At 38.0% G+C, this 24,764-nt stretch overlaps 1 protein-coding gene across 1 annotated transcript in view; it reads right to left on the bottom strand.

Moving 5' to 3' along the window:
• Nucleotides 1–24,764, bottom strand: part of COL4A3 (collagen type IV alpha 3 chain) — a gene marked incomplete at both ends in the record, with an annotated part of 58,448 nt that overhangs the window by 14,075 nt on the left and 19,609 nt on the right. Inside the window, 28 exons of the mRNA XM_084267131.1 lie at nt 515–613; nt 1,312–1,446; nt 1,822–1,911; nt 2,102–2,269; nt 3,385–3,498; nt 3,630–3,780; nt 5,159–5,256; nt 5,928–6,028; nt 7,119–7,215; nt 8,037–8,205; nt 9,127–9,315; nt 10,498–10,568; nt 10,897–10,992; nt 11,726–11,818; nt 12,913–13,077; nt 13,405–13,440; nt 14,312–14,399; nt 15,991–16,032; nt 16,394–16,447; nt 17,806–17,850; nt 19,328–19,384; nt 19,650–19,712; nt 20,704–20,781; nt 22,197–22,238; nt 22,351–22,386; nt 22,839–22,901; nt 24,011–24,088; nt 24,680–24,706. Coding sequence (XP_084123257.1) covers nt 515–613; nt 1,312–1,446; nt 1,822–1,911; nt 2,102–2,269; nt 3,385–3,498; nt 3,630–3,780; nt 5,159–5,256; nt 5,928–6,028; nt 7,119–7,215; nt 8,037–8,205; nt 9,127–9,315; nt 10,498–10,568; nt 10,897–10,992; nt 11,726–11,818; nt 12,913–13,077; nt 13,405–13,440; nt 14,312–14,399; nt 15,991–16,032; nt 16,394–16,447; nt 17,806–17,850; nt 19,328–19,384; nt 19,650–19,712; nt 20,704–20,781; nt 22,197–22,238; nt 22,351–22,386; nt 22,839–22,901; nt 24,011–24,088; nt 24,680–24,706 — 2,545 coding nt within the window. The remainder of the gene's footprint in view (nt 1–514; nt 614–1,311; nt 1,447–1,821; nt 1,912–2,101; nt 2,270–3,384; nt 3,499–3,629; nt 3,781–5,158; nt 5,257–5,927; nt 6,029–7,118; nt 7,216–8,036; nt 8,206–9,126; nt 9,316–10,497; nt 10,569–10,896; nt 10,993–11,725; nt 11,819–12,912; nt 13,078–13,404; nt 13,441–14,311; nt 14,400–15,990; nt 16,033–16,393; nt 16,448–17,805; nt 17,851–19,327; nt 19,385–19,649; nt 19,713–20,703; nt 20,782–22,196; nt 22,239–22,350; nt 22,387–22,838; nt 22,902–24,010; nt 24,089–24,679; nt 24,707–24,764) is intronic.

The raw sequence follows: 24,764 nt of genomic DNA, 5'->3' as shown, positions 1-24,764 counted from the left end.
TTTATAATTTATGCAGGTTCTTTTTAAGTCTGTTGTTGGCTGAAGACCAGATAACTTTAAAAAAATAAGCAAAGCATGCAGGCTTTGAAAAAAATTAAGTACAATCAAAAGCTTCTGAGATATTCATGTGCACAACTGTAATGTTCCTATTTTAGAATTCTTCCCTTTTTTAATAATACTGGGAATTGAAACTTTTCTTCCTTTGTGTAAATATCAATTTTTATTCATTGGCTTCATCAGCTTTTAAAGTTATTCAGGATTTAATATGATTTTCTATTTATCAGCCTAAATAATGGTCTATATTTGAAAGAAAAACAATATTCATTTCGTGGTAGCTGCTATGACTTTCAAACAGCAGCTTTTGAAACCGTAGTTTCAGCACTCTCAGAAAAGCTTCAGAGTTAATACAGAGAATGTAGTGCTGGTGCAAGAGCAGTGTTGTGTGCTAGCATTGAGGTAATATTATCTCTGCACTTCACATGATACTATAATTTTCAATATATGTATTCCATACCTGGTAGACCAGGCATTCCATCAGACCCATCAAGTCCTGGGGGACCTTGCATACCAGCATCTCCTTTTTCTCCTCTTAGGCCAACTCTTCCTTGAACTCCTAAAAAAAATTAAGTTGGATTTTAAAAAAATATTACAAACCAACATCTTAGAATATGTTTTATGTAAAGTTTAAAGATCTGTAACTCCCAAAGCTGATGAAGCAGAAGTGGAACATAGGATTTTCACTCTGAATGCATACAAGCAAGACACAAGCTCACAATTAATGCCCTCTGTATTTCTCACATGGTGAGAAAAGGACATTTCTGAAAGTTTCCATAGGAAAAAGCCTACACAAAACAGCTAGACAATAATTAGTTAAGCATGTACAATTGATAAACAGACTCTATATTAATACTGCAGACAAAGGAGTTACTCTGATAATGAAGTATTTCTGAACATACTCAATTTCTCTGCAATCTGGTTGTTAAGTATGCCCCCTTCTGTGCTCACAGGCTACTAAATGTGTAAAAACATGCATGGATAGTGTATGTTTATATAAGCCTCCTAGTACTATTGACATATTACTGCTGACTTAACATTACAGTAAGAGGGTTTTTTAAAAAACTTGTTAAAATGGAAATAAATACTCAATTTAATATCTAACTATCCCATCTATAACAAGGCATTTCCAGCATTCAATGATAATTATTCCAAAGCCACGTGAATAGTCTCAGTAGTAGAGCCTGTTTCCTCCATGTTTTAGTGTCCATTGGAACTGCAACATAGATATTGAATGGCAGAATAATGAATGGATACCTTTTAAGCCTCGTTCTCCTTTCTTCCCAATATCAACCAAGGTCTCAGATGGTCCAGGAAAACCTTTATCACCTGGTTCACCTTTTGCTCCAAGGAACCCTTTTCTTCCCTTTGGTCCTGGGAAGCCAGAAGAACCTGCAAGAAAACACAATGAAATTTTCTGAAGAAACCTTTTGTATAGATATGATAATTATATTTGGAACATGAATGGGATAAGGAAAAATGATAGCAAAAAGGTTCTCTGCCCCTCATATAGTAAATGGCCAGCCACTTCTACAAATAGCAATGAACTAAAAAAGGTTCTGGTTCAAAACTGCTAAAAAGTAAAATGCTGTCATTCAGTCTGTATACACATACAGAACTCAAAGAATCACTAAGGCTCAGAGAAATGCCAGTATGACATGCATACTCAGGAGTGATAACATAGATCAAGATGAATCACCAGACAACTTCAGCATGGAAGTTTCTATATTCTAAGTAATAACAAGGACAGATACTATAGCCACTTGCCTCTGACACCAGGGTTGCCTGGTCTTCCAATCATGCCAGGGGGTCCAGGAATTCCTAACAAGCCCATCATACCTGGATCTCCCCTTGAGCCTGTGGAATTGAAGTAAGAGGAACATATTTGTTAGTATTTGATCAGTAAACCAGTATTACTTCAATGACAGATGAAAGCTGTTAATGGAAAAATATTTCAGCATCTTCCATTTGGAAAAATAAGACTGACACCCTTTTGCAGAGACTGACTTAATTTCTATGTTAAAAGAAGTATTTGGAGAATCCTTACCTGGAGCACCAGAGATTCCTGGCCTTCCTGACTGTCCCTTGGGACCAGGTAATCCTGTATTTCCCTGAAGACCTATTAATCCAGGTTCCCCAGGATTTCCAGAGATTCCTGGGATACTCAAGCCAGGAGGACCTAGTTTTCCTTTTGAACCTTGTGAAGCTCTTCTTCCTAAAGAAAATGCATAACAGTGTAGTCTGGTACATGTGCTTGGAAAATAAACCTTTACCTCTATCTTGCCATCATGAGCATGAAACTCTTCTTCAATTATGCCTGTTAGAGCACTAAACATTAGATCTGTAAGACAACACAGACATTCAGGAAATCTTGGAAGAGCTCTGTGTTTTGGATGTTTCTGATTTGGGGCTATTTGGGGGGTTGTTTTGGGTTTTTTTTCATTATTACCATTTTTAAAGAAAAAAAAAATTGAGTAGAGAATTTGGTTCTTTCTCAGAAAAAGAAGAAAAACCCAAACATGAAACCCCCACCAATTCTGTATGAATTCTAGTCTAATTAATAATCTCTAAACCCCCCAACAAAACCAATCAAAAAACCAACTAAAAAAAACAAGCCACCCCACAAAAAAAATCAAACAAACAACAATCAAATTTTGAGACCCTAAACCTAGCTAATCTTTTCCTCTCTTTTGTTTCTTTTTATCAACTGCATTGTAGCAAGGAATCTAAGTTCAGCTCCAGATGGGACACATGACTGAAATATCCCTCTTTCTGTGGAATTTGGGCCATTTTGTGATTGCTCTTTGTACTACACAATGGCACCTGACTCATAATGCAGCTTAATCAGTGCATGTGCAGAAAGTTCATCTTTTAAGAGAGCTCACATTTTCTCTCATCTTATAAACAATATCCAGAAACAACTTCAGTTGCCTCACACCATTAGGAGGCAGAAGTGTGGAGAAAAGGATGCTGAGGGGAGCTTATCACTCTTTACAACTACCTTAAAGGAGGTTGTAGCGAGATGGGTGTCCATCTCTTTTCCCAAGTAACAAGTGATAGGACAAGAGGAAAGTTGTGCCAGGGAAGGTTTAGATAAGATACTAGGAAAAATTTCTTCACCCAAAAGGTTGTCAGGCACTGGAATGGGCTGCCTAGGGAAGCAATTGAGACACTATCCCAGGAGCTCAGGGACTTGGTTTAGTGGTGGACTTGGCAGTGCTAGGATACCAGTTGCCCTTAATAAGCTTCAAGTTCTTTTCCAACCAAAATATTTGTTTGTAAAACACAACATAGCCAGCCAAATGTCACGCTTGATTCAGAAGGTCCTACCTGGTGGGCCTGTTGCTCCCTGGACACCTGGCAAACCTGGCGGGCCAATAAGACATTCAGCAGCTTTCCCTGGAAAACCTGGATCTCCAGGAACTCCAGGTGGGCCACGGTCTCCTACAAGAAAAGAGAATGGATTTACAATGACTAAAGGAAAAGTTTCAGACTTGGAGCGAGCATTGTTTGACTTGGCTTTCCTTTCCTTAAAATAACTTGATGTTCTCCTTGAACTTGTTTGACAACAGTACCTCTTAGGCCATCATCACCATCATGTCCAGCACGCCCTGGTAGGCCTGGAAGTCCTGGAAATCCAGTATCACCTTTTGAGCCAGGAATCCCATGGCCTCCTGGTGAACCCAGTCTACCTGGCTCTCCAGCAATAACCACGCCTGGGTCACCCTGCAACACAGAGAGAAATGTAACAATCCACACGTATTATGTATGGCAAATCTGCCAAAATATTTTCTCTACTCTGTGATCAATTAACATTTTATTCAACTTTCTCCATTCCCTGGAGGTCTTTCACATTATAACTTATAGTGGCTCCAATTCAACAGATCACTGGATGTTCCTTATTAGCCAGCTGTAGGCTCTATGCAGAGGATTAATTAGCCTAAACAGCTTTTGAATTCTGTCTCCTAACTCTAAGAAACTGCTGCTGAGAAATGCACATCACTTCCCTTCATTTGGCCTTTACTGAATTGCAAAGCTTGCTGTAGCTGTGAAAAAGCTTTGGACCTGTAACTGAACATTTTGTTGGTGTGCAAATAAAACTTTTCCTTTATTTCATATAATAGTCCTATTTTCATAGAAATATTTAAATAACCAAGGTCTATTTATTCAAACAACCAAGATATGCCTTGGAACACTCAGTCATTTATTTGTTTTTTTTCCAAATGAACAACTGAATGTGTTTTCCATAAAGACTGGTTTTATCACAAGTGACCCAAGTCTAGTCCCTGAAAGCAAAGTTCCAATTGTTTGGGGCTTTTTTTTGGCTGACTGAACTGATGGTTGTTTTGACTATTAGCTTTGAGCACCAGCAAATCAACATGTTCATAAACCAGGTTAGTAGAGCTGAGCTTACACCATTCACTGATGCTATACTTGGACCACAAAGGCCACTCTACATCCAGCTGTTCTGTAGCAGCAAACACAGATTCAATAATAATTAAACAAAGAAAATCTACAACCCCAAACCTCACACTTGGTCATGTCATAACATAAACAGAATGAGATATGAGCACACACAAAAAAGAAAAGTCACTTTTTCAAAACACTGAGGTGTTCAAATTTAAATCCTGAGTACAGAGTAGTTAAGAATCCTATATTTACATATGCCATCAGTAGATTAGCTTTTGCTAATCAGTAAGAGTGGCTGGAGTATTATCTCCAAGCTACTTTAGGCTTCAATTCAACTAAGCACTTCCATAAATTGAATAATTTCTTGCTACTGACCTCCATTAAGCATATGTTTAATTGCAATTTCTAAATAGCCATATTTTCAGAAGTAGCAACCTTAATATTTTGCTGTAAGCAGCACAGTGTTGTCCTTGTGCTCTGAAAACTCAAGTACCAAACCATCCCAAACACCTGGAGTTCTGAAATTCTGTTTCTGAATTTAAAAATTTAGCTTGAGCCCCTTTTTATACAAGCAATTTCAATTCACAGTTTGTGCATCACAGGTCAGGAGATATGTTTCTCACACTTAGTTTATTTGCTCAGTGTCACTTTTAATGAATAGGACCTATGGAAAAGTTTGTGTTTCTAGCCAAACCTTTTCTCCTGGTTGTCCTAGGTTTCCAGCTTGCCCGGGATCTCCAACCTTTCCTTCGCAACCTGGTGCCCCTCTGACTCCTGCAAGTCCTTTATCTCCTGAAAAAATGAATTAAATGTCAGTACACATGCTATGGTTATCAGTTTATTTTACAAATGGGAATTTGTAAGGAGGCATTTTAAGCCTCTGACACAGTAGGTTGCATGAGATGAAGGCATCTTGATTTCACACACTTGATTTGACACACTGCATCTTGTTCATTGCATGTTGACTCCATGTTGATTGTAACACTGCTTGGTTACTTGCTTCAGATCAATGATTTCACAGGGGATTTTTATTTATTTATTTATTTATTTATTTATTTTAAAAGTTAAGCTATTTTGATGTCAGTTCCCTTCTGTTTTCTTTAGAAAGCAGCTCAGTGGCACTTCTAGTATCAGAGCTTTCTTCTCTCCCCCTCACTGAGATCATGTAAACTGCTTTTATTCTAGTGTTTAAAGGGGAGTATGAACTTGCATGAAGAACAGCCAAATTTGTAGCATTCAAAATGTTTTCTATTACCTACACAGTAGAGCAGGTATTACATTGTGGATTAAAGTACCCACACTGCTACAGCTCTGACTCTGTAACACATACCCAGATAATAAGAATCCATCTGAAGTAAGGGTGGCACTCAGATGAGCTGCACCTGTTTGGGCAGTACTCCAAACAGTATTTTTTTTTAAGATATTTTTTTATTTCTTTTAGAAGATAAAAAATAGTATTTTACCTTTCAGACCTGGGTTTCCAGGAAACCCAATCCCTGGAAAGCCTGTGTCACCCGTTGGTCCTGGATGTCCTGAATCACCCGGCTGCCCTCTTGGTCCAGCCCTACCTGTACAAAGGAAATTAGTAAACGGTGATGTATCTTACCACAGAACATCAGCTGGTAAAATTAGGAGGTTTGCAGTCTATCATTATTAAGACACCAGTGTAGATTATGTTATAACTCAGACATCTCTCTTCCACAGTAGGTTTTCACAGTTAAAATGTAAATTGTATTCACAAAGCAGGCATCACCCTGTGAATTAAGTTTTTATGCAATTTGCTCAAATTCTGAGACTTCCACAAACAACTATGTGCAGATACAGATCTTCCACTTGTTGAATAGACAAAACACACATTCTAGGGGTGAGGCTTGGAACAGAAGCACCTACAAGAACAGAAGCTCCCATAAAGCTACTGAGAAACTTTCCTGTGCTATTCAGGGCAGCTTTAAGGACTGATGACCTACAAAACCAAAGCAAAGGTGCCTTACAGTTAGCCTCAATGTCACTTACTGCCCTTCAGTGAATTCAAAACTTCTGCAAAATTTAAAACAGCAGCAACCAAAAAATGTATCCCACCTAGAACCCAAACCCAAAACCTGCCCAAAAAAGGAAACAGAGTTTCTGAATACCTGAGAATAACAGTAACAGACACATCAAAAATGAACTGGGAAACTTAGTTACTCTTTTGACTGTGCCACTGCAAAGCATAAGAACCGCCAAGGGCTTCAGGGAGATTAAGAATACTTCAACCTGGTTTTCTTCCTTCTGTTTTGAAGATTGCAGTGATGTTAGCACAGTTTAGGTTACACTGTTCTCAAAATTATGCTAGAAGTGGCTTTCTGGATATAAAGGCTGTGGCAGATAAACCAGATATTTCTGGTTCTTGGAGGAACCAGGTCACAGCATGGGACTGCTTAGTATCTCTGCCATAGTGCACACCATGGACACAGACCAATGTGCCTTTCCTATTCACATCTGCTTCCCCTGGTTTTATTGGAAGGAAATGTTACAGCTAATTCCTTAGCTTCTGTACCACAGAAATCCTTTTTCTAGTTATTTCAAAGTAAGACAGGAGTTTTACCTGGCCATAGCTGTGAGAGAGATCCCAAACAGATTATCTCTGATTTTCACTGTGCTTATTGCAGATGTACTCACCAGGCACTCCTGGGGGGCCAGGTAAACCATCTGGTCCTCGAGGTCCTGGCAATGCAGGCAGTGGAGTTACCCTACTGGTCTCTCCTTTCAGACCTTCAGCAAATACATAATCAATGATTACAAAGGTTTATAGTCTGGCAATACTGTAAGCTTAAGCATTTAGAAGTATTAGTGATCAATCTACTTTGTTCAAATCACAGTCTTCTACAGTTTCTGTATTTCTGAAAATCCAACAGACTTTAAAAAGCCTTCAGATCCTGGCTCACAGATCCTGTGCAGCCCTCCTGCACAGTAGTGGTGACTCAGAAAAGGAAGCACAAAGTCAGCAGGTAAATGATGCAACTGAGAAATACTCAACCTGCAACTCAATTTCATAAAGGTTTAATGGGTATTATTTTTAAGAAACCTTGGCTTTATCTGCCATCCAACTTTGTGTTTATCCAGATTGTTTGCCTATAAACACATGCATTGATATGTTTTCAGTGCTCAAATTATGGGGTCCTCCATATTGTCTCCTGGTAACTTAGCTCACACTAATGATGATAATACATATTGAAAGATATTTTTTTTTCATGATGAGGACTGTCAAGCACCACAAACGGCTGCCCAGGGGTGATGTGCTGTGTTTGTCCTTGGAGGTTTTCAAGGCCCAACTGGATAATGCATTGAGTAGCTTGGTCTGATCTCATAGCTGACCATGTTCTGAGCAGGAGTTTGGACTAAGGTCCTCATAGGATCCCTTCCAACCTCAGTTACCTGAAGACTTTTGCTATTATTTTGGACCAAAGTTGGAACAGTGCTGCTCATTCCAAGAAAACCTTTGTGTGTTTCATAAATAATGTCTTTCAATTCAATCCATCTCTGCTATTTCAGTCAAGTGCTCTTTAACACAGGTAAAACAGGAAGTTACAAACCCGCTGCTCCAGGTAATCCAGGTGGACCAGGTATTCCTTTAGAGCCTTTGGACCCTCTTATTCCTGGTGGTCCGTATCCTGGTACTCCAGGAAGACCCATCTCTCCAGGAAGACCAAGACTGCCAGGCATTCCAGGTAGCCCTCTATCTCCTTTTGAGCCCTCCAATCCCTATGAATGATACAGATAATGATATAATGATATTAATGATATACACACGTGTATACCAACAGTTTCCTGCTGTCCACACCAGCTTTCATAACAGAATGTCTGATTCTCTGTATGACAATAGTCTTGCATTTCTTAAGTAGCAGTAGTAGTTCTGCTAATTCAAGAGGATTTTTTCCTCTGATTTAGTTGTAATTAAACCAATATATTTTAATATTACAATAATAATTTTAATATAAATTATTGACAAATTCAGGACTATTAAGAGTTAAAATAGTACAAATAAATACAGCAGCTTGATTTTTCAATTGCTGTGGTGTCATTGAACACTCCAGCTCTGATGCTCCTTGAATTCTTGGGAGTCATGTTTAGAGACAGTTAAGTCTGAATTACTTCATCAGATTCTCAGTCAATGCAACACAACAATAATTGTTACCTTTTGTTTCTGCTGCACAAAGAACTCTGCCTTAATGATTCTAGTTTTATGGTCACTCCTCCCAGCATTAGCAGTTTCTATCAGCCCTGACTGAAAATTAACTCCTGAAGACTGAACAGGAACTATCTGAATTAGTTTAAGTTACTCCTTATAAGCATTTTATGTAGCCAGGAAAACTGTCTTTTTAAAAATCTTATTGATTATAGGAATCCCAAGATAGTGCTCCAATATAAATATCCAAACACTACAACAGACTGCTGAGGTTTTTCAGCAATGTGTATCTGCACTAGCCTCACCCCTCTCTAGTATTTCCTGAGAATATTTACTCTCATTCTTTCATGTATCTGAGTTAGGCATAACTGAACATAGTATCCCTAAGTCAGGCAGAGAACATTCAGTTAAACATCTCAATACACAATATAGACTGTTGTACAAGATATAAATACTGACTTAGGTTTTTCTACTCATTGCAAACACCACATACCCACCTCTTCACCTTTAGAACCCTTGAATCCTTTAGAGCCAGGTCTTCCCAGAAATCCACTTGACCCTTTTCTTCCTTTGTCTCCCCTGGCCCCTGGATCTCCTCGTTCACCTTTTGGCCCCTCTGGATAAACATATCCTGGCTCACCTTTTGATCCTTTACGCCCTTGATCTCCTCTAAAACCTGGAGGTCCCTAGAACAAAGCAATCAAAATAATTTAATTTCTAGACATATGTCAATGGTTTCCAAGCTTTCTTTTTCTCTTTATTCTTACCTTTACTCTCTGCAATAGCATGCTTCAAACAAAAAGGTTGGGGGGGGATATCTTGTGGGTTTTGGTTTTTATCCTCCTTCCTTTACACCTTTTGGCCATGATCAACATTTAATTTATACTACTATAAGCAGGAATAATTTAATAGATCAGACAGTTGGGTACTTGATTGTGCTTTGGTGGCACAAAAATAAAGACAAGTAAGTACCTTGAACTCTAATTAGAGATTTCTCCTCCAAATTAGAATATCTCCCCAGGGAGACTATAACTGCCACAGTTGTCACTGTTTGTAGTGAATTTCTCCTCTCTGTTCATTCCCCTCAAGCATACAAAGTGACTACTCTATCCCAGCCAAAACCATTACAAGCTGAAAGCACAGTGGGGTCTAGTGACCTTGGGCTGATGAACTCTTGGGAGCCTTCTGGAAAAGCCTGTTACCAGACTCTCATTCTGCATCTGTGTGGCAATCACCACAAAGACTACTTGTGCATGACACTTTTTATTGGATGCACTGACAGTAATTTCCCATAAATAACTACAACTATAGGCACAAGTCAGAACCACCAAGTGTCTGTGGCAGCAGGTGTCCCTTTTCACAATGTTTCCCAAAAGGGAATATCCTTTGCACTCCTGAAGAGGTGCAAGTTTCTCTGCACAGCTGGGGCTTTAGCAAGTCCTGAGCATGCTAGAAGTAAGAGAAGTAAGTCTGATGAAGATCACAGCACAGAAACCCCTATATATGGTTTACAGCCACTGCTAAGTTTATAGAATTATGTAGATAAACAGAACTTAACTGTAAACTACCCATACTAGGCAGAAGCAGCAGTCTAGCCATCATGAAATACAGTATAGGTTAATCAAACAGGTATTTACCTGCCTCATTTGTCTGGGCTGACCTTGCTGCACTGAGCAACTGGCTCCTGTAAAACTAGGTCAGCCATACATTACAGTCTCTACCTAGGCCTCCCATGCAGACACATTCCTTACTACAGAAAGAAAACTGTTGAGAAGATACAGTATGACACTGCAATTAACAGCAGCTGTGAGGTTTCTCTGAAGTCATTCTTGTGGAATCTGAAAAATAACCTGAAAACACAGTCTTACTTGAGCTCCTGGAAACCCTGGTGCTCCTGGAAAACCTGGGGAACCTTTTGGACCCGTTGTTCCTTCTCTACCTGCAAAGAAATAGCATATTTTACAAAGAACTATGAAAACAAGGATGTGGATTTTGATAAACTCCAAAAGTCACATTGAGCATTGAATGCTTCTGCTTGTTACAAGCCAGCTTGAGGCTGCACCTAAACCTAGTAGCATTCTGACTTAACCTCTTTAGGGCTTTTGTCCCTACCAGTAGATGGAGCTGCATCGGACTCTCACACTCATCACAACCTCAGGGCTAGTTCAAGGACCACATGCTGCAGACAGGCCCATACCTGATTCTCATGCTAAAAGCAGAAGCATTGGCATTTTTACTACCCTGTTAGGAACACCCAGGTAATTTACCAGGCATGCCATCCTGGCCCTGTGGCCCAGAAGAACCAGGAAGACCAGGTATTCCCGGAATATAGCTGCAATCGGTGCACACACAAGCTTCATCACCTAGGGAGAAAATAATTCATCAGTTATTCCACAGCAAGTCATTCCCAAACTTAACTAATGAGTTACATAGTTTCTTATAAGGGATGGCTAAGACTTTTTGGCTAGAGAGTGGTAGGAACATGGCCTTAATTTTGTTGGAAGATCCCTTCCAGCACAGTCCAAAATTGTCTGTTGTTGGGCAGGGAATCAGAACGGACCACACTTAACTGAAAATCCACAAATATTCAGTTTAAATATCTTGATTTTTTTTCAAGTGTAGTTTTGGTAAGCCATTTGGATATAGTCACTCTAATGATAACTCAAATTCTCTCAAAAGAATAGCCCTAAAACTAACGTGGTTCCTTAACAGCCTGGGTGAATTTAATGACTGGCAAGTGGCAAAGATTCAGTAGCTCCTGGGGTGGTATTTGCAGAGAACAGTTCTCTCAGAGAACGGCTGTTAGTGTTGAACATAGCAATGGGAGAATAAAGAAACCCTACCAAACATGTAATAACTGTTTGTCCCAGTGAAGACCTACACCCTGGCAGCAGTGCTGCACAACTGGGATGTAGCACTGCTCTTTCAGCTGGTATTGACTGTAAGGGGAGGAAGGCATCTTGCTATGAATCTCCCTACTGACTTTTCTTAAATCTCTGAATTCAGATAGTTTAAGGGTAATTTACATTCAAAATTTCATGACAGTCTATGAAGATTATACTATCTACTTCTGATGTACAGTTTTCCAAAACTGACCTTTCATGCCAGTATCTCCTGGAAGTCCTGGAGGTCCTGTGCACCCTGGCTCTCCAGGAAGTCCTGGTAGGCCTGTTCTAAATGTTACTTTACCTGTTAATGAAATGAGCATGGCACCATTACAGCAGGAGCTTATTAAAACAATTTTCTACTTGCTAAGAGAGAAAAAAGTTCCAGGGATGAGCTGGAGACAATATTCTGATCCTTAGGGATCCCTTTCAACTTGAGATATTCTATGATTCATTTACAAGAGAGGAGTATGTGGACAAATCCAAAATCCTTGTAATTGGAAATACTTAAGAATAAATATGGTAATGCCAAAGTAAATCTCAGCAGCCTGCTGGATCCATATGGCTACTGTTAAAAAGCTTTCTAACTTCAGGGAAAAGTATTTCCATTTTATTGAATCAACAGAAACATGACCCTTTACCAGGAAGGAAAAGGAAACTTTTCACCCTAAATTATTAGTATTGCTCATCTATCTTTGACAAAATTATTCTGGGGTGATTACTATTTCTTTGGAAAAACAGAACATGCATTGAGATTCTCCTAAGAATATATTTGAGGAGTAGGTATGTTTTTTAAAAGAGAAGCACTACACTGATATTGTTTCAGAAAAACTTGTTTTGGACATACTGCATAAAAAAGAAATATGATGCTGTTGGTAGTCCTAGTTAAAGAGGTATTCCTAGTTAATAAATTTTCTAAAAGTTTTATGAACTGCTACCACTTTATTCTCATCCAACCAGAATTTCAAAGCTGCTCTAAGACACACTAAGACCTCTGGAGGGATGCAAGTGATTTCTCTACCTCTCAAATTAGCCCATTCCGAATTTAGTTTTAAAGATTTATTACAGCTTTTGAAGAATTAATTTTAAGAACAGATTTTCCCTCATTAGTGTTTCCTGGCTCTATGTATCAGATTTTTATAGTTATGTTTATACAAAAAGCCAAGAATCTTTGTACTGGGAAGTCGTTGTATCTTCTCCATAGAATCTCATTAGCAGAGAAGCACAGACCTTTGCTTCATGAGTATCATAAAACAAAATTTCCAAAGAGAAATTCTATTCATCCATACTACTCAAAATATACTCTATAAGTAACATATTTGCATATCTCATACATTAGATACTGAGATGCCTCTGGATTTGTTCTTGTTCATTATATATACAATACCAAAACACTACCTGGTTCTCCTGGAGGCCCTGGTAATCCAACAGAACCAGGTCTGCCAGCTTGTCCAGGTGGTCCTGGAGGGCCTACAATGCAGATGCCAGTTTGTCCTTTCTCTCCTTTTGTTCCTTTTGGCCCAGGACATCCTGGGGGACCTCTCAGACCAGGTCTTGACACACCTAACAAAAGTAGACAAAAATGAAGTTGCAAAGATGGAATTTCAAAGCAAAGTAAGTACTCAATAGGATGAGTGAGAGACAAACATACTGAGTTCATCTCACTCATTTTCATCTTGCCATTTTATTTAATGATCACAATGACCATGTAAAGACATTTAAAAATCATGTTTGACCTCTCTTGAAACACTTGGCCCATTAAAGCTTTTGGGTGACAATATTTTACCACTTAGAGATATGTTTGAAGTCATCTGGCATTAAGATTCCACAAAGCTGATGCAGTATAATAGGCAGGAAGAACGATCTATTTCATTATTAGTACTGACATACCTGGCCTACCGGCATCTCCACGGGGACCCTGTGGCCCTGCAAAAGAAAGGTATTTAGAATTTGAGCTAAATCACTGTACACTCTGCAAAGTCACTTCACATTAATACTGACTGTAAACTTTGGGCTTCTCCATTTTAAGCTTGTTTTATCATCTGGTTTTGCCTGAGTATGTATCTACTACATATGAAACTGTTGCATACTGACCATTCTCACTGAAATCTGGCAAGATATGGACATTTACAACAGGTAGGAGCAGGATCCACTGCATTTATCTTAGGTGGAGATGCCCTTTATTGCTTGAGAATGACTTACAGGACTGCAGATTTGCCCCTTTTTGCCACTATTACTTGCTCACAAATATACCACCTCCTATTAATGCATTAGTTAAGTCCTTGTATGACACAACCTAAATAAGAAATTAGTATATTTTAATTTTACAGCATGGCCAAAACAAAGAAAAGAAACACTTGCATATTCCTATTATTTTGGAATAGGCAATAAAAATGGCATAAGGTAATTATGAAAACTACAAAAATTTTTACAAGGATAAAAAAGTGCATGACCTTTAACAGGAGACTTACAGCCCTGCCTGTTTGTCTATAGCACAGGTGAATAACAAACTGATGCAGCAGTCCACTAAGGCCACAAAACATGTCAGTGAGAGTAGGTGTGCGGCTCAATTATCTGCACAAAGAAGTGGGCCATTGTCTTTTCTTTTTTAAGAGCAAATACAGCCATAAATAAAAGTCTCAGGATACATTTCAATCCTGCAATTTGATAGGTGCAATTTGTAAATACTCATGTGAAGTCAGAAGCAGATTGCTAAATTCTCAACAACCTAGCCTGCAACAAGACCTTTGAGTGGACAGCTCTTGCTAGAAGATTCTAGTTTTCATGTCCCACTCACCAGGCATGCCTCGTTGACCTTTAGGTCCCGGAGGTCCAGGGGGTCCTTGATCTCCTTTTTCACCAACCCCATTATCAGAATACTCTGTCTTAAAAGAAAGATGGTAAGAGAAGGAAGAATAGTGAGAATGAAGAGAGAAGCACAGTGCATCCTATTGAGTATTTGGTTAGAATAATCTTATGATCTCATCCATAATTTTGTTCTGACATCATGAGACCTTTGTAATCATATGGCAATTTCAAGCAGCCAGAAATAAAAATCACCATTGTTACACACAGGTAATGCCAAGGGACCTGTATAAATAAATGGGGCTGGGATTTCATGCTAGTTCATAGAGTCATAGAATGGTTTGTGTTGGAAGGGACCTCAAGGCCCATCTAGTTCCAACCCCCTGCCATGGGCAGGGATGCCCTCCATTAGCCCAGGCTGCCCAAAGCCCCATCCAATGTGGCCTTGAACAATTTCAGGAAGAGGAAATCCATAGCATCTCTGGGCGACCTTCTTGAGTGCCTCATCACACTCAGAGAAGAATTTCTTCCTAATACCTAATCTAAATCTCCCCTCCTTCAGCTTAAGGATGTTCCCCTTGTCCTATCAGTACATGCCCTTGTCAACAGTCCCCTACCAGCTTTCAATTCCTCAACTCCCAGAGAACTCCTTGTCTGCAGCTGTAATTAGACAGGCAAGGTACAAACTGGAGCCTCAATTGTGAATATTATGGTACCATAAGCCAGAAAATATTCTTCCAAGAAACTTCCAGGAATCACTTAGTCTATTCCATTAGCTCAAAGCAGTATGAGCTATATCTACGCTGCTCTAAAGAATCATACATGAAAACAGACAAAAATCAACTACTTAAATCATGTGCAATAAAAAATAGTTCCTATAAAAATTAATAATTAAGTTATTAAAGTTTAATATTATGTTTCAAAGTTTCTACAAATGACAATCCAAAATCAAAATGCAATTTGCTACAACTATATATATATATGTTTGTTTAATACAACTGCACATTTTTGCTCTTCTCTGGATTATTTTGCATGGACACCATTACAGGCAAATCAGTATTACAACAAGTATTGTGTCTTGATACATAAACGTTGCACTGAAATTTAAATGTCCTAATCTTAAAAGGTGCATTTAATTAAAATGCAAGACTTTGACAGTACTCTGTCAATACCACAAATGAATTGGCTTTTTACGAAGTTATGTGTTTTGAACAATTTGGGCAGAAGGTTTCCATTAGCTGTGCTTAGAGCCTTTAAGAAAACCAGTAGCAAGATAGTATTACTATTGTCATATATTTTAGTCATATAGCATGAGAAATTATACTCATAGCAATTCTTGCTTTCTTTAAAAATTCTTAGTATTTCGAAGCTAACACGAACTGTTCTGGAACTGATTAGAGACTGGTTTAAAAAATTAATTCCTGTGAGGTTTTGTAACTGTTCTGTGACAGTCCAATTACCCACCAAAATTTCTGGAACTGAGTGAAGTCTAACCAGGCCCTGATTGTGCATTCACCTCTACATGAAGGAACATGCCTCTCTGGGAGACTCCCAGCAGCATCAGTACTTTGAGCAAACCACACCAGCATCACTGGACATCCTCATAGAGTCAGTGTGGCTTATTCTTGTTTAATGGGTTAGAAAAAGGATATGAAGATAGTTTACACTTACTCGACCACAAGCTCCAGGTGGACCAGTGCTTCCTTTCACCCCCTTCATTAGAAGACAGATGTATTTATAAAGAATATATGACACATTTGGTACCCACTGTTACTTCAGTGTGCTGCTCTTTAAAGAACTACTCCTGACCACTCCTTCACCACCCCTGTCTCTGTTCCTCACACAAATATTCAGCCACATACACCAAAACATACAGAACACATCAGCAAGCAGAGATGGAAATCAGTTAAAACACATGCTCTATTTCAGCTGATCCATTCCCTATTCCAGGATTCCATTACTTGTCATCTTTTAGGTAAAGTAAAACATATTATATAATTTTATTTATCAGTGTGTATACAACCTCAAAGCACACCTTATCCACATAAGCAACAACAAAACCAATAGACAATACCTTAGCTCCTTTCCTGCCAGCCAGTCCTGGTTTGCCCTGCTCACCCTTTTGTCCCTGCAGGTGACAGTACAGACATTTGTGAGGATTTATCTTTCAGCCTGTCATCAGTAAACTGTAAAATGGAAAGCTTTCATCTTTCATGGTGATGGCAAGGTCAGTCAACTTGGTCAGGGGAAGAAATCTCAGGGAAAGACTGTTTGGAACACAGTTCCATGTCTGTGGAAACACCACAGGTATCTCATCCAAACCTGCCTTTCCAATAGCAGATTTCACCAATTCCATGGTAGAGCTGCTCAGGATTTCATAAGTGTAGGAGGCTCTAGCTTGTTCTCCCTCTACAAACTACGATCACTGAAAGAGGAGAAATGGAACCTAATGTGGGACACTCCCATTCAGCAACTCCCTCTCCCAGAACCTGGTCAGTCTGCATGATGGTGCTGATCTCAAGAGGTGTCAGCAGGGCCACAAGAGAAAAGCAGAGTGCTGCTAAGGCTTTCTGCAAGCCTGCATGTGCAAGGAAAGGGAGCTTCTTGGAGGCTTTTAGTAAGTAAAGTTGAAATGGGAACAGAGCAATGATGTATTCTTGTCATGACAGGAAGTTTTCTTTCTGGTAGTTGAGGCACTAGAGCTTTGCAGTCTGTCATTTCATGTGCTTTGTCAGACTGGAATGTGTTTAGACTGTCTGTGAAGGTCACTTTGGCATGAAGAAGATGATGTTTTAGTAAGATACACATGAAATGGGCTATTGTGATAATAATAATTTTGAGAAGATATTTGTAAGGTCACTGTGACCCTAATGATAATGTTGAAGTGAAATAAAGAATTGGTATTTTACCCACTGAATACAATATTAAAAACACATTTTATCTTTTAAATTAGTATACACATGACATAATTTTGGCTTGAAAAGGTGTACTTAAAGCTAACAGTTACAATATTTTAGGGTCAACTTGTTTCAGGCCAAGGCAGCTGTGAGCTTGACAACTTTTCTTCATAATAGAATGTCTTTGATTCTAGTGATTAAAGACATTCATTTTGTTCCTTGATTTATGCTGAAGTGAAAGTGTCAGTCTTTTACAAAAGTTTCAGTATGACTAACTAGATTTTAACTCAGAAGTATTAATTTTGCAGAACTTGGACCATGTCTCAAAATCATCTGATAGCAGCAACAAGTCTGTATTTTGTGCAGAAGAGACAACATCTATAAACAGCTTCTCTCTCCTGCATGTAACTATGAGGACATGGTATGTGTCAAGACTAGCTGGGTGAAAGGAAATATTTCACAGTATATACAAAAATATACAAATCAACATCTTCAAACACATTCTACAATGGGAAGAAAGCTGTGATAGGAAGATATGACCACGATAAACTGTTACTTAGAAAAAGTTTGGAAGCCTTCCTTTCATTACCAGTAGGCCAGGTGGACCTGGGGCACCTTCTTTTCCAGGTTTACCCTACAAAGAAAAAACATAAAATCAAAAAATAACCCCCCCAAAAAACCAAAAGAGGACTTATTGCATTCAGAGAGCACAACAACTAAATACTGTGCATATAACTGCATTTTAGCTCTTTACAAATTCTGAAAAGCATTAGGTTCTGTTAAACACTCACAATTTCTAATAACTAATGTTCAAAAAACTCTACAAAACAGGGAGTAAGATATTCCCTGGACATTCCTTTTCCTGTGGAGAGAAATAGTTGAGGCTGACACTTCACCTGCACAGAGTGCCCGGTAAGTGTAGAAAGCCTGGTGCAAAATCAGGTCCTTGCAGAAGCAAGACAAATGATAAAACAATACAGGAAATAGGGTTAAAAGATGACTTGAAGAGAAATTGTTTAATGAAAGAGAACAGGGAGTGCATTTGAAAGGTACTGGAAGAAGAGCAGTACATGGAAAGTGAAAACAGGAGGAGACAGCATGCCAGAGTTATCTTCTGTTTTCTATAGCACACAGCACATTAGACAACCTTCCACTGGGGTCCTGGCGTCTAGTGGGGCAGCAATAAATGTTAAATAATTCATAACAACAACAAAAGACAAAAGGGAAGGGAAAGAAGGGAGCAAAATGGGGAGAAAACCAGAAAGAAATGAAACTGCAGTTCCGAATATGGGTACCTTACTTGCCAGCTTGAAGGCAGAAATGAGGAAAACCTGATTCATTAAAACCCACAGCAGGAAGGTAGTGAGATAACAGGGGAATACAAGATTATGAGCTCAGAACAGGGGACAAAGTACATTTTAGAAACTTGTTTTGCACAGAACTGATCAATGAAACTTAAAGTAATTTCCAGAAAGATGACCAGACCATGAATTACAATGTAAGCATCAGAAAAAAATCCCAACCTAATAATGCAAAGACAGCAAAACTTAAGCAAAGGTGGTACTCTGGAAGAGCTGGAATGATGTCACCACAGGCTCAAAACATGCTTACACAAAATAGTCATTTTTTTCTAGAATGAAAAATCCAGAGCCATTTGATATAGACATATTATCCTGTTAAATCAATTATCCTATGACAACTTTCTTCAGTTCTCCACATACCTGCTGATTGAACATATTAATCTAAGTATGCTGCCTTAAGTAAACCAAATATTTTTAATTCTCTTCTACATATATACTGGCACTACAAAGCAAGTATGTGTTGAGAAGAACATTTCTCTTTTTTCTACTAAGTTTCAACAGTAGAACTTTTACAGCCAAACAGCACATCTACCATCAACTGACTCTTACTTCACGTGCTCATGGTATGTGAGCCTACAAGAACAGTTACCTGACTTTCAGCTCTCTGGTCTGGTTTACTGGATGAAAGAGCTTTTGAATCTAAGAAAATTTGCTCTGAGTGGCATTGAAGCAAAAGCTGGAGAGCAACGTTTGTGCAAAACTGCTTTCCATGAAAGACTGACATATGGTTTATTCAAGAGTTTCACATACCTGTGCTCCGGGTTCTCCTCGGTCACCCTTTTCACTCTGCGAGTCACCAACCAGCCCCTGTAATAGAACCACCATCAAGATATACATGTTTTTAGATTCACATTTTCTACATCAAATGTATCTTTTCAACTTTGTTATATTAAAAAAAGCAGAAAAATAAATTACACTTAGAATGTTATTAATAGGTATTCTAGTCTATTCATTATTTCTATACATTAAAGGTTGGAGCAAGTAGTGTAAATACTGGACTCTGAGGAGTAGCATTTACTAGGTGATGATGCCTCAACATCTGGATTGAAAGGATTTACTTCTAGTCACTTACTATAAACCCCATTGGCCCCGGAAGTCCTCTTGATCCTTTTTCTCCTTTCTCTCCTTTCAAGTCCTGTTACACAGAAAATAATAATTTGATAGAGTTTCTTGGATTTTTCTGTGCTTACCATAGCGCTCAGGTTTTACCATTAGGATATCCTTAGGCTAACTTAGGCAAGCTTCTTCAAGCAGAGATGGTTCTACTTAAATGAATAAAAGAAACTGAAACTTCCTATGTTTGAAAAAGCAAACTGGGTCTGCACATATTTCTGAATATAGCAAGTTCAAAAGGACCTACCTGTGATTGCATGCAAAGGGACTGGAATACAGTCTTGATGCAAAACTGACTTTCTATTTTAGCATATAATCAAGAGGGAGTTTCGATAACCCCATGGGTTAGATGAAAATTAAATAAGGAAAGAAGTGTCAAGGACAAGTTGAAGACATAAAACTGTGTTTCAATCAACTACTGCTGTTTAAGTTCTATATAATGACAAAATGCAAGAATTTTAATTCACAAAGCATATTTAAAATGAAAGCTGAATCATAGTATTTCTTTTTGCCAATACTGTTCTCCCAACACTTTCCATGATTACCCATGTTCCAGTAAAAACAATAAGAAAATAAAATATGAAATGTACATGAACATGTTGTGAGCTTTTGTGAAACTGATAGCTCAGGGTCCTGATATTGTCAGTGACAAGACCCAGGGGACAACACAGCTGTGGCTTTGATAGTCATTCAAAAAATCCATGTTGATTTGGTGAAGCTGAAAGTAATTTACTTTTCATGTACTCAGAGATCCACAGCAGGTGGGTTACTAATGCTTATGCATTTAGCATTCCACTGGCATTGTGCAGATGTGCATGTGAATACACAGACCTCAGCTGAGCTGGCTGTACAGACACACTCTAAGAAGAGCTTAGTATCTAACTAAACAACTCTGAAAAATGTTAGGATGGGTAAAAGGAGATGTTATCAGAAGAGTGAAGATGGAAATGTCCTCTCAAAGTAGAACTTAGTAAGATGGCTTATCTGAACACCACGTTTAACAATGTTACTACCGTTATGTTTTCTGGTCCACTCAATGTCACAATAACGGTTCCTGGTGGTCCAGGGGGTCCAGTTAATCCAGTGTCACCCTTGAAAGAATAAAGTAGAGGAATTAAAGGCAATTCTTTTTATTGTTTCAAACTACTATCGCTATTCTTTTGACACCATGAAGATTTTTCTGACATTACACTTCGCTGTTAATAGAGTTAACAGTTCTCTTTGCTTGCCATTTATCTTCCAATAAAACATTCACATTGAAGACTGAAGAGTATTATGACACCTTTCTTCCAGCTGAGAAATACAAAAATACATATGCTGATTCCTGATAGAATTAGCTTCAGTTTTTAAAACTATCTGCTTAGAAGTTATATAACCATTTTAACTCTAAATCAAATCAAAGTACTTCATTATCATTTTACTCCAAATTTAAGTAAATCAATAAAATCCATGGGCTGTCTTTGGTGAAATCCTCAAAACTGTAGTCTGTGTATTACAGCACAGGGAGATGATTGTAGCATATTGCTGACATTACCTTTCATGTGTTCTTAATTAAAAACATTAATACCATAGTACAGATTTTCAGTAAGGATCCTTTAGAACAGGCAAAGTCCTAGATGTGATCTTTCCTGTGGAGCTCAACAAAACACCATCCATAATTTTCAGTGATTTAAAGCAAGCAGAATGCCTTTGCATGTCCTTGTAGCTTAGCAGCAAAGAATGCAAGATGCTCCATTGTCAGCTGAGGTCATGCTAATGAATAATCAATTCTATCTACATTTTTTTTTTCCCAGGAAATTTATAGTACATTCCCAGTAGTAACTGCAAAGTTAAAACCAATGTGTCAGACAGTGCTATTTCAGCTCACAGCTGAATCTCTGCAGGTCAGTTAGCATAAGATCCCCCATGTTCTTGAAAGGATCCTGTAAGGACATTCAGACTGACTACAGGGGCCCTCCAACTGCAGGCTGATGTCCCAAGGGACAATAAATGTATTTGTTGTTGCTCCTAGTTAATGACATTCCCAAATTAACGTCATCTATATGGGATACAAAATAAGATCATGGACAACAAATCATCCTATTTTTTCAAACTGGGAGGTTTCCTAGCATCACAAAGACTGATACTGAAAAGATATTGGCCATAAGAAGTGAGTTTACAGATGCTATGTGTTTACTAATGTTTACAAGCTTAGATAAGCACTAAGAAACACTGAGCAAGTGATATATAAATTAATTTAATGTTATGTGTTAGTAAATGTTAAGTACTGGCTCCTCTTAGGTTTCTACCCTTCTATCAGGAAGTTTATTCCTTACCACTTATGGGAAAAGTTTGTTCTTGGATATTAATTGCCACGTTTCTATTTTCCAATAAACACTTCTACATATATACTGATTTTTTTTTTTAATTTCAGTCTACTTAGCCAAACATTTCACTGTAGTATGTCAGAAAAAGGATAAAACAGAAACAGAACTCAAAAAATGTTTTAGGCATTTTATACAATTACCTTTATTCCTTTGGTTCCTATTACTTTCAGTCCCATATGACCCTGCAAAAAAATCCCCATTTTATTTTCTCTATTTTAAAAGCACCTACAAATGGAGTTAATTGATGTTACACATAATAGGAAATTTTCATTTTTATTACCAATCTGAGACTACCTTAGGTCCAGGAGGTCCTGCTTTCCCTGGCATACCCTACAAAAAGGAAAAAAAAAAATAAATCCCTTAATTTAAAAAAAATTCCCATCTCCAGCACTGCTTTGAAGTACACAATTTTCACCTGAGTTATATTTTTATTTTCTCTTCAATCTTTATGACTTCAGTTTGTTGTGAGTGGGTGACAGAATGCCTGAACAGTTTAATTACAAACATATACATCACATTTAAAGTGAATTTACTGGTAACTATTTGAAAATTAAAATTTATGCCTACATGGATAAGGATGCTTCTGAAAACATTGAAATTATGATGCATAAACATAATCAAACTGGAAAAAAAGTCAGATTTGTGCAGAAGGGTATGGATTTCACAAACACAAGTCTCTAGACCTCAAGTAAGTCTGGAAGAGTCAGGTACTTGTGCAACTCCACAGCTTTCTGTGAAAATCAAAGGTTAACGTAACAAGTGAGACATAAGTTCATACTCACTGAAGGTCCTGGGGGGCCCTGTGGTCCAAGTTCCCCAGGATAACCTTGAGCACCCTGGACACCCTGAATGTTAAAAAGAAAAGAAACAGGAATAGATCTCCTGGCAAGACCACAATGAATTCATAAGTTCAATGAACTGACTCATTGGGAAGCAGCATGGTCTCTGGATTTCCTTTTCCTCTCTCATGATAACACAGAAATGTAATTCCTCCTCACTGCTTCATTGGTCAGCATATGTTTTGAAACATGAGGAAACATATAATAAACCTGTTTAACTGAGGACATTCTCCCAAGTCACATAGTGCTACTGGTAGCCCTAATCAGCCTTTCAGCTTTTGAAAATTCTATGCAGTAAGTTCTCTACTTTAAAGCATAATTTTCAAAGAACTAGAAAATTAAAAATTGTTATTTTCCTTTTAATTTACTATCCTCCATGTACTGTAACAGTCAAAAGAAATGTCTGCTCTGCCTTTTCCTATTAATCTCCATTTCTAAAATATGGATCATACTCTCCTTTGTTAGTACTCCTCTAGACATTCAGCTGTTCAATCTTATTCATAGAAAATTTCTGCAGTTGGACTAGATGGTTGTTGTAGATAATCTCCAGGGGTCCCTTACAACCCCTATAATTCTGTGATTCTGTATCATAGTGGTAAACTGCTGAATCTATGATCAGTCTTTCTCCATTTCTAAAGTACTGTTTGTCTGAAATGTGACTTCCCTACCTCACTTTACTAACACATAATGGATGCTATTGGTTCTGATGACAAAATTAATTACTATCATCTTGGTGTACTCAGAAGAAATATTTTATTGTATTAATCAGATTACGTAAAGTTCATATATTTTTAAGATACAGAATTATTTTTCTGGTTTAGAAATTAGCAAGACAGCTGTAAAAACACTATACAAAATGTATAATACAATAAAAATATAGACATTATATAATTCAAATATATACATGCATGTTGCTTGCTATCTATCCATCTATCTATCTATCCATCTATCTATCCATCTATCTACCCATCTATCTATCTATCCATCTATCTATCTATCCATCTATCTATCCATCTATCTGTCTATCTATCTATCTATCTATCTATCTATCTATCTATCTATCTATCTATCTATCTACACACCCATCAGTACAATCTGAATTATTTCTGAGTTACCTGAAGTCCAGGCATTCCTGGCAACCCAGGGTCACCTTTTGCACCATAATCGTGGCTATATCCCTCTGCAGGGGACCCCTGGACAATTAGATAAAAAGGAAGATAACAAGTTATGCTGTACAGCTTTGTAGTGAAATAACTCTTCAAATACAGCTTGAAGGGAGATAAGCAACATCAGAATTCCATAATGATGGCAGATAGTTCTACCTTTAAGAAAATATTTTCCTAAACAGATTATAGCTTTCTCAGGAATTCCTGTTCTCTGTTAGGAGCAGTCTTCATTTCAGACATACCTATATTACTCAGTCACTGTCCTAGCCTTCAGCTTTTTTTGGTACCTTTCTCCCTTTAAAATACTCTCTGAAGTATCTGCAGATTTCTGTATAAATTCATAGGCTGTTTGGGGCAGGGGCCTTAGTTCTTCATGTGCTTTAAAGGGTTAAATTCATACAAGTAATAACAGCATTTAAAGGGAAAAAATAATTATGTACCATTGGGTAACCCAGGGTGAACACAACTAATACAGATGAAGTATCAAAGTTTGAAGTTGCTTCTTTTGGAAAGTAGACCTTTTGTTTCCCATGATGTTAAGAACTCTTTTCCAGCAGCAAACATACACACGTTTGATCACCAATAAGTATTTCACACAGTATTGTGTAAATAACTGACCTTCTCTCCTTTGATGCCAGTGATACCCTAGGGAGAAGAACAATCATATTATTAAAACAGAAAAGAGATAATGGTGAAAGGACAC

Source organism: Gallinula chloropus, assembly GCF_964237585.1.
Source record: "Gallinula chloropus genome assembly, chromosome: 8".
NCBI lineage: Eukaryota > Metazoa > Chordata > Aves > Gruiformes > Rallidae > Gallinula > Gallinula chloropus.
Note: the sequence above shows the minus strand (reverse complement) of the source record. Positions and strands in the feature narration are given on the sequence as shown.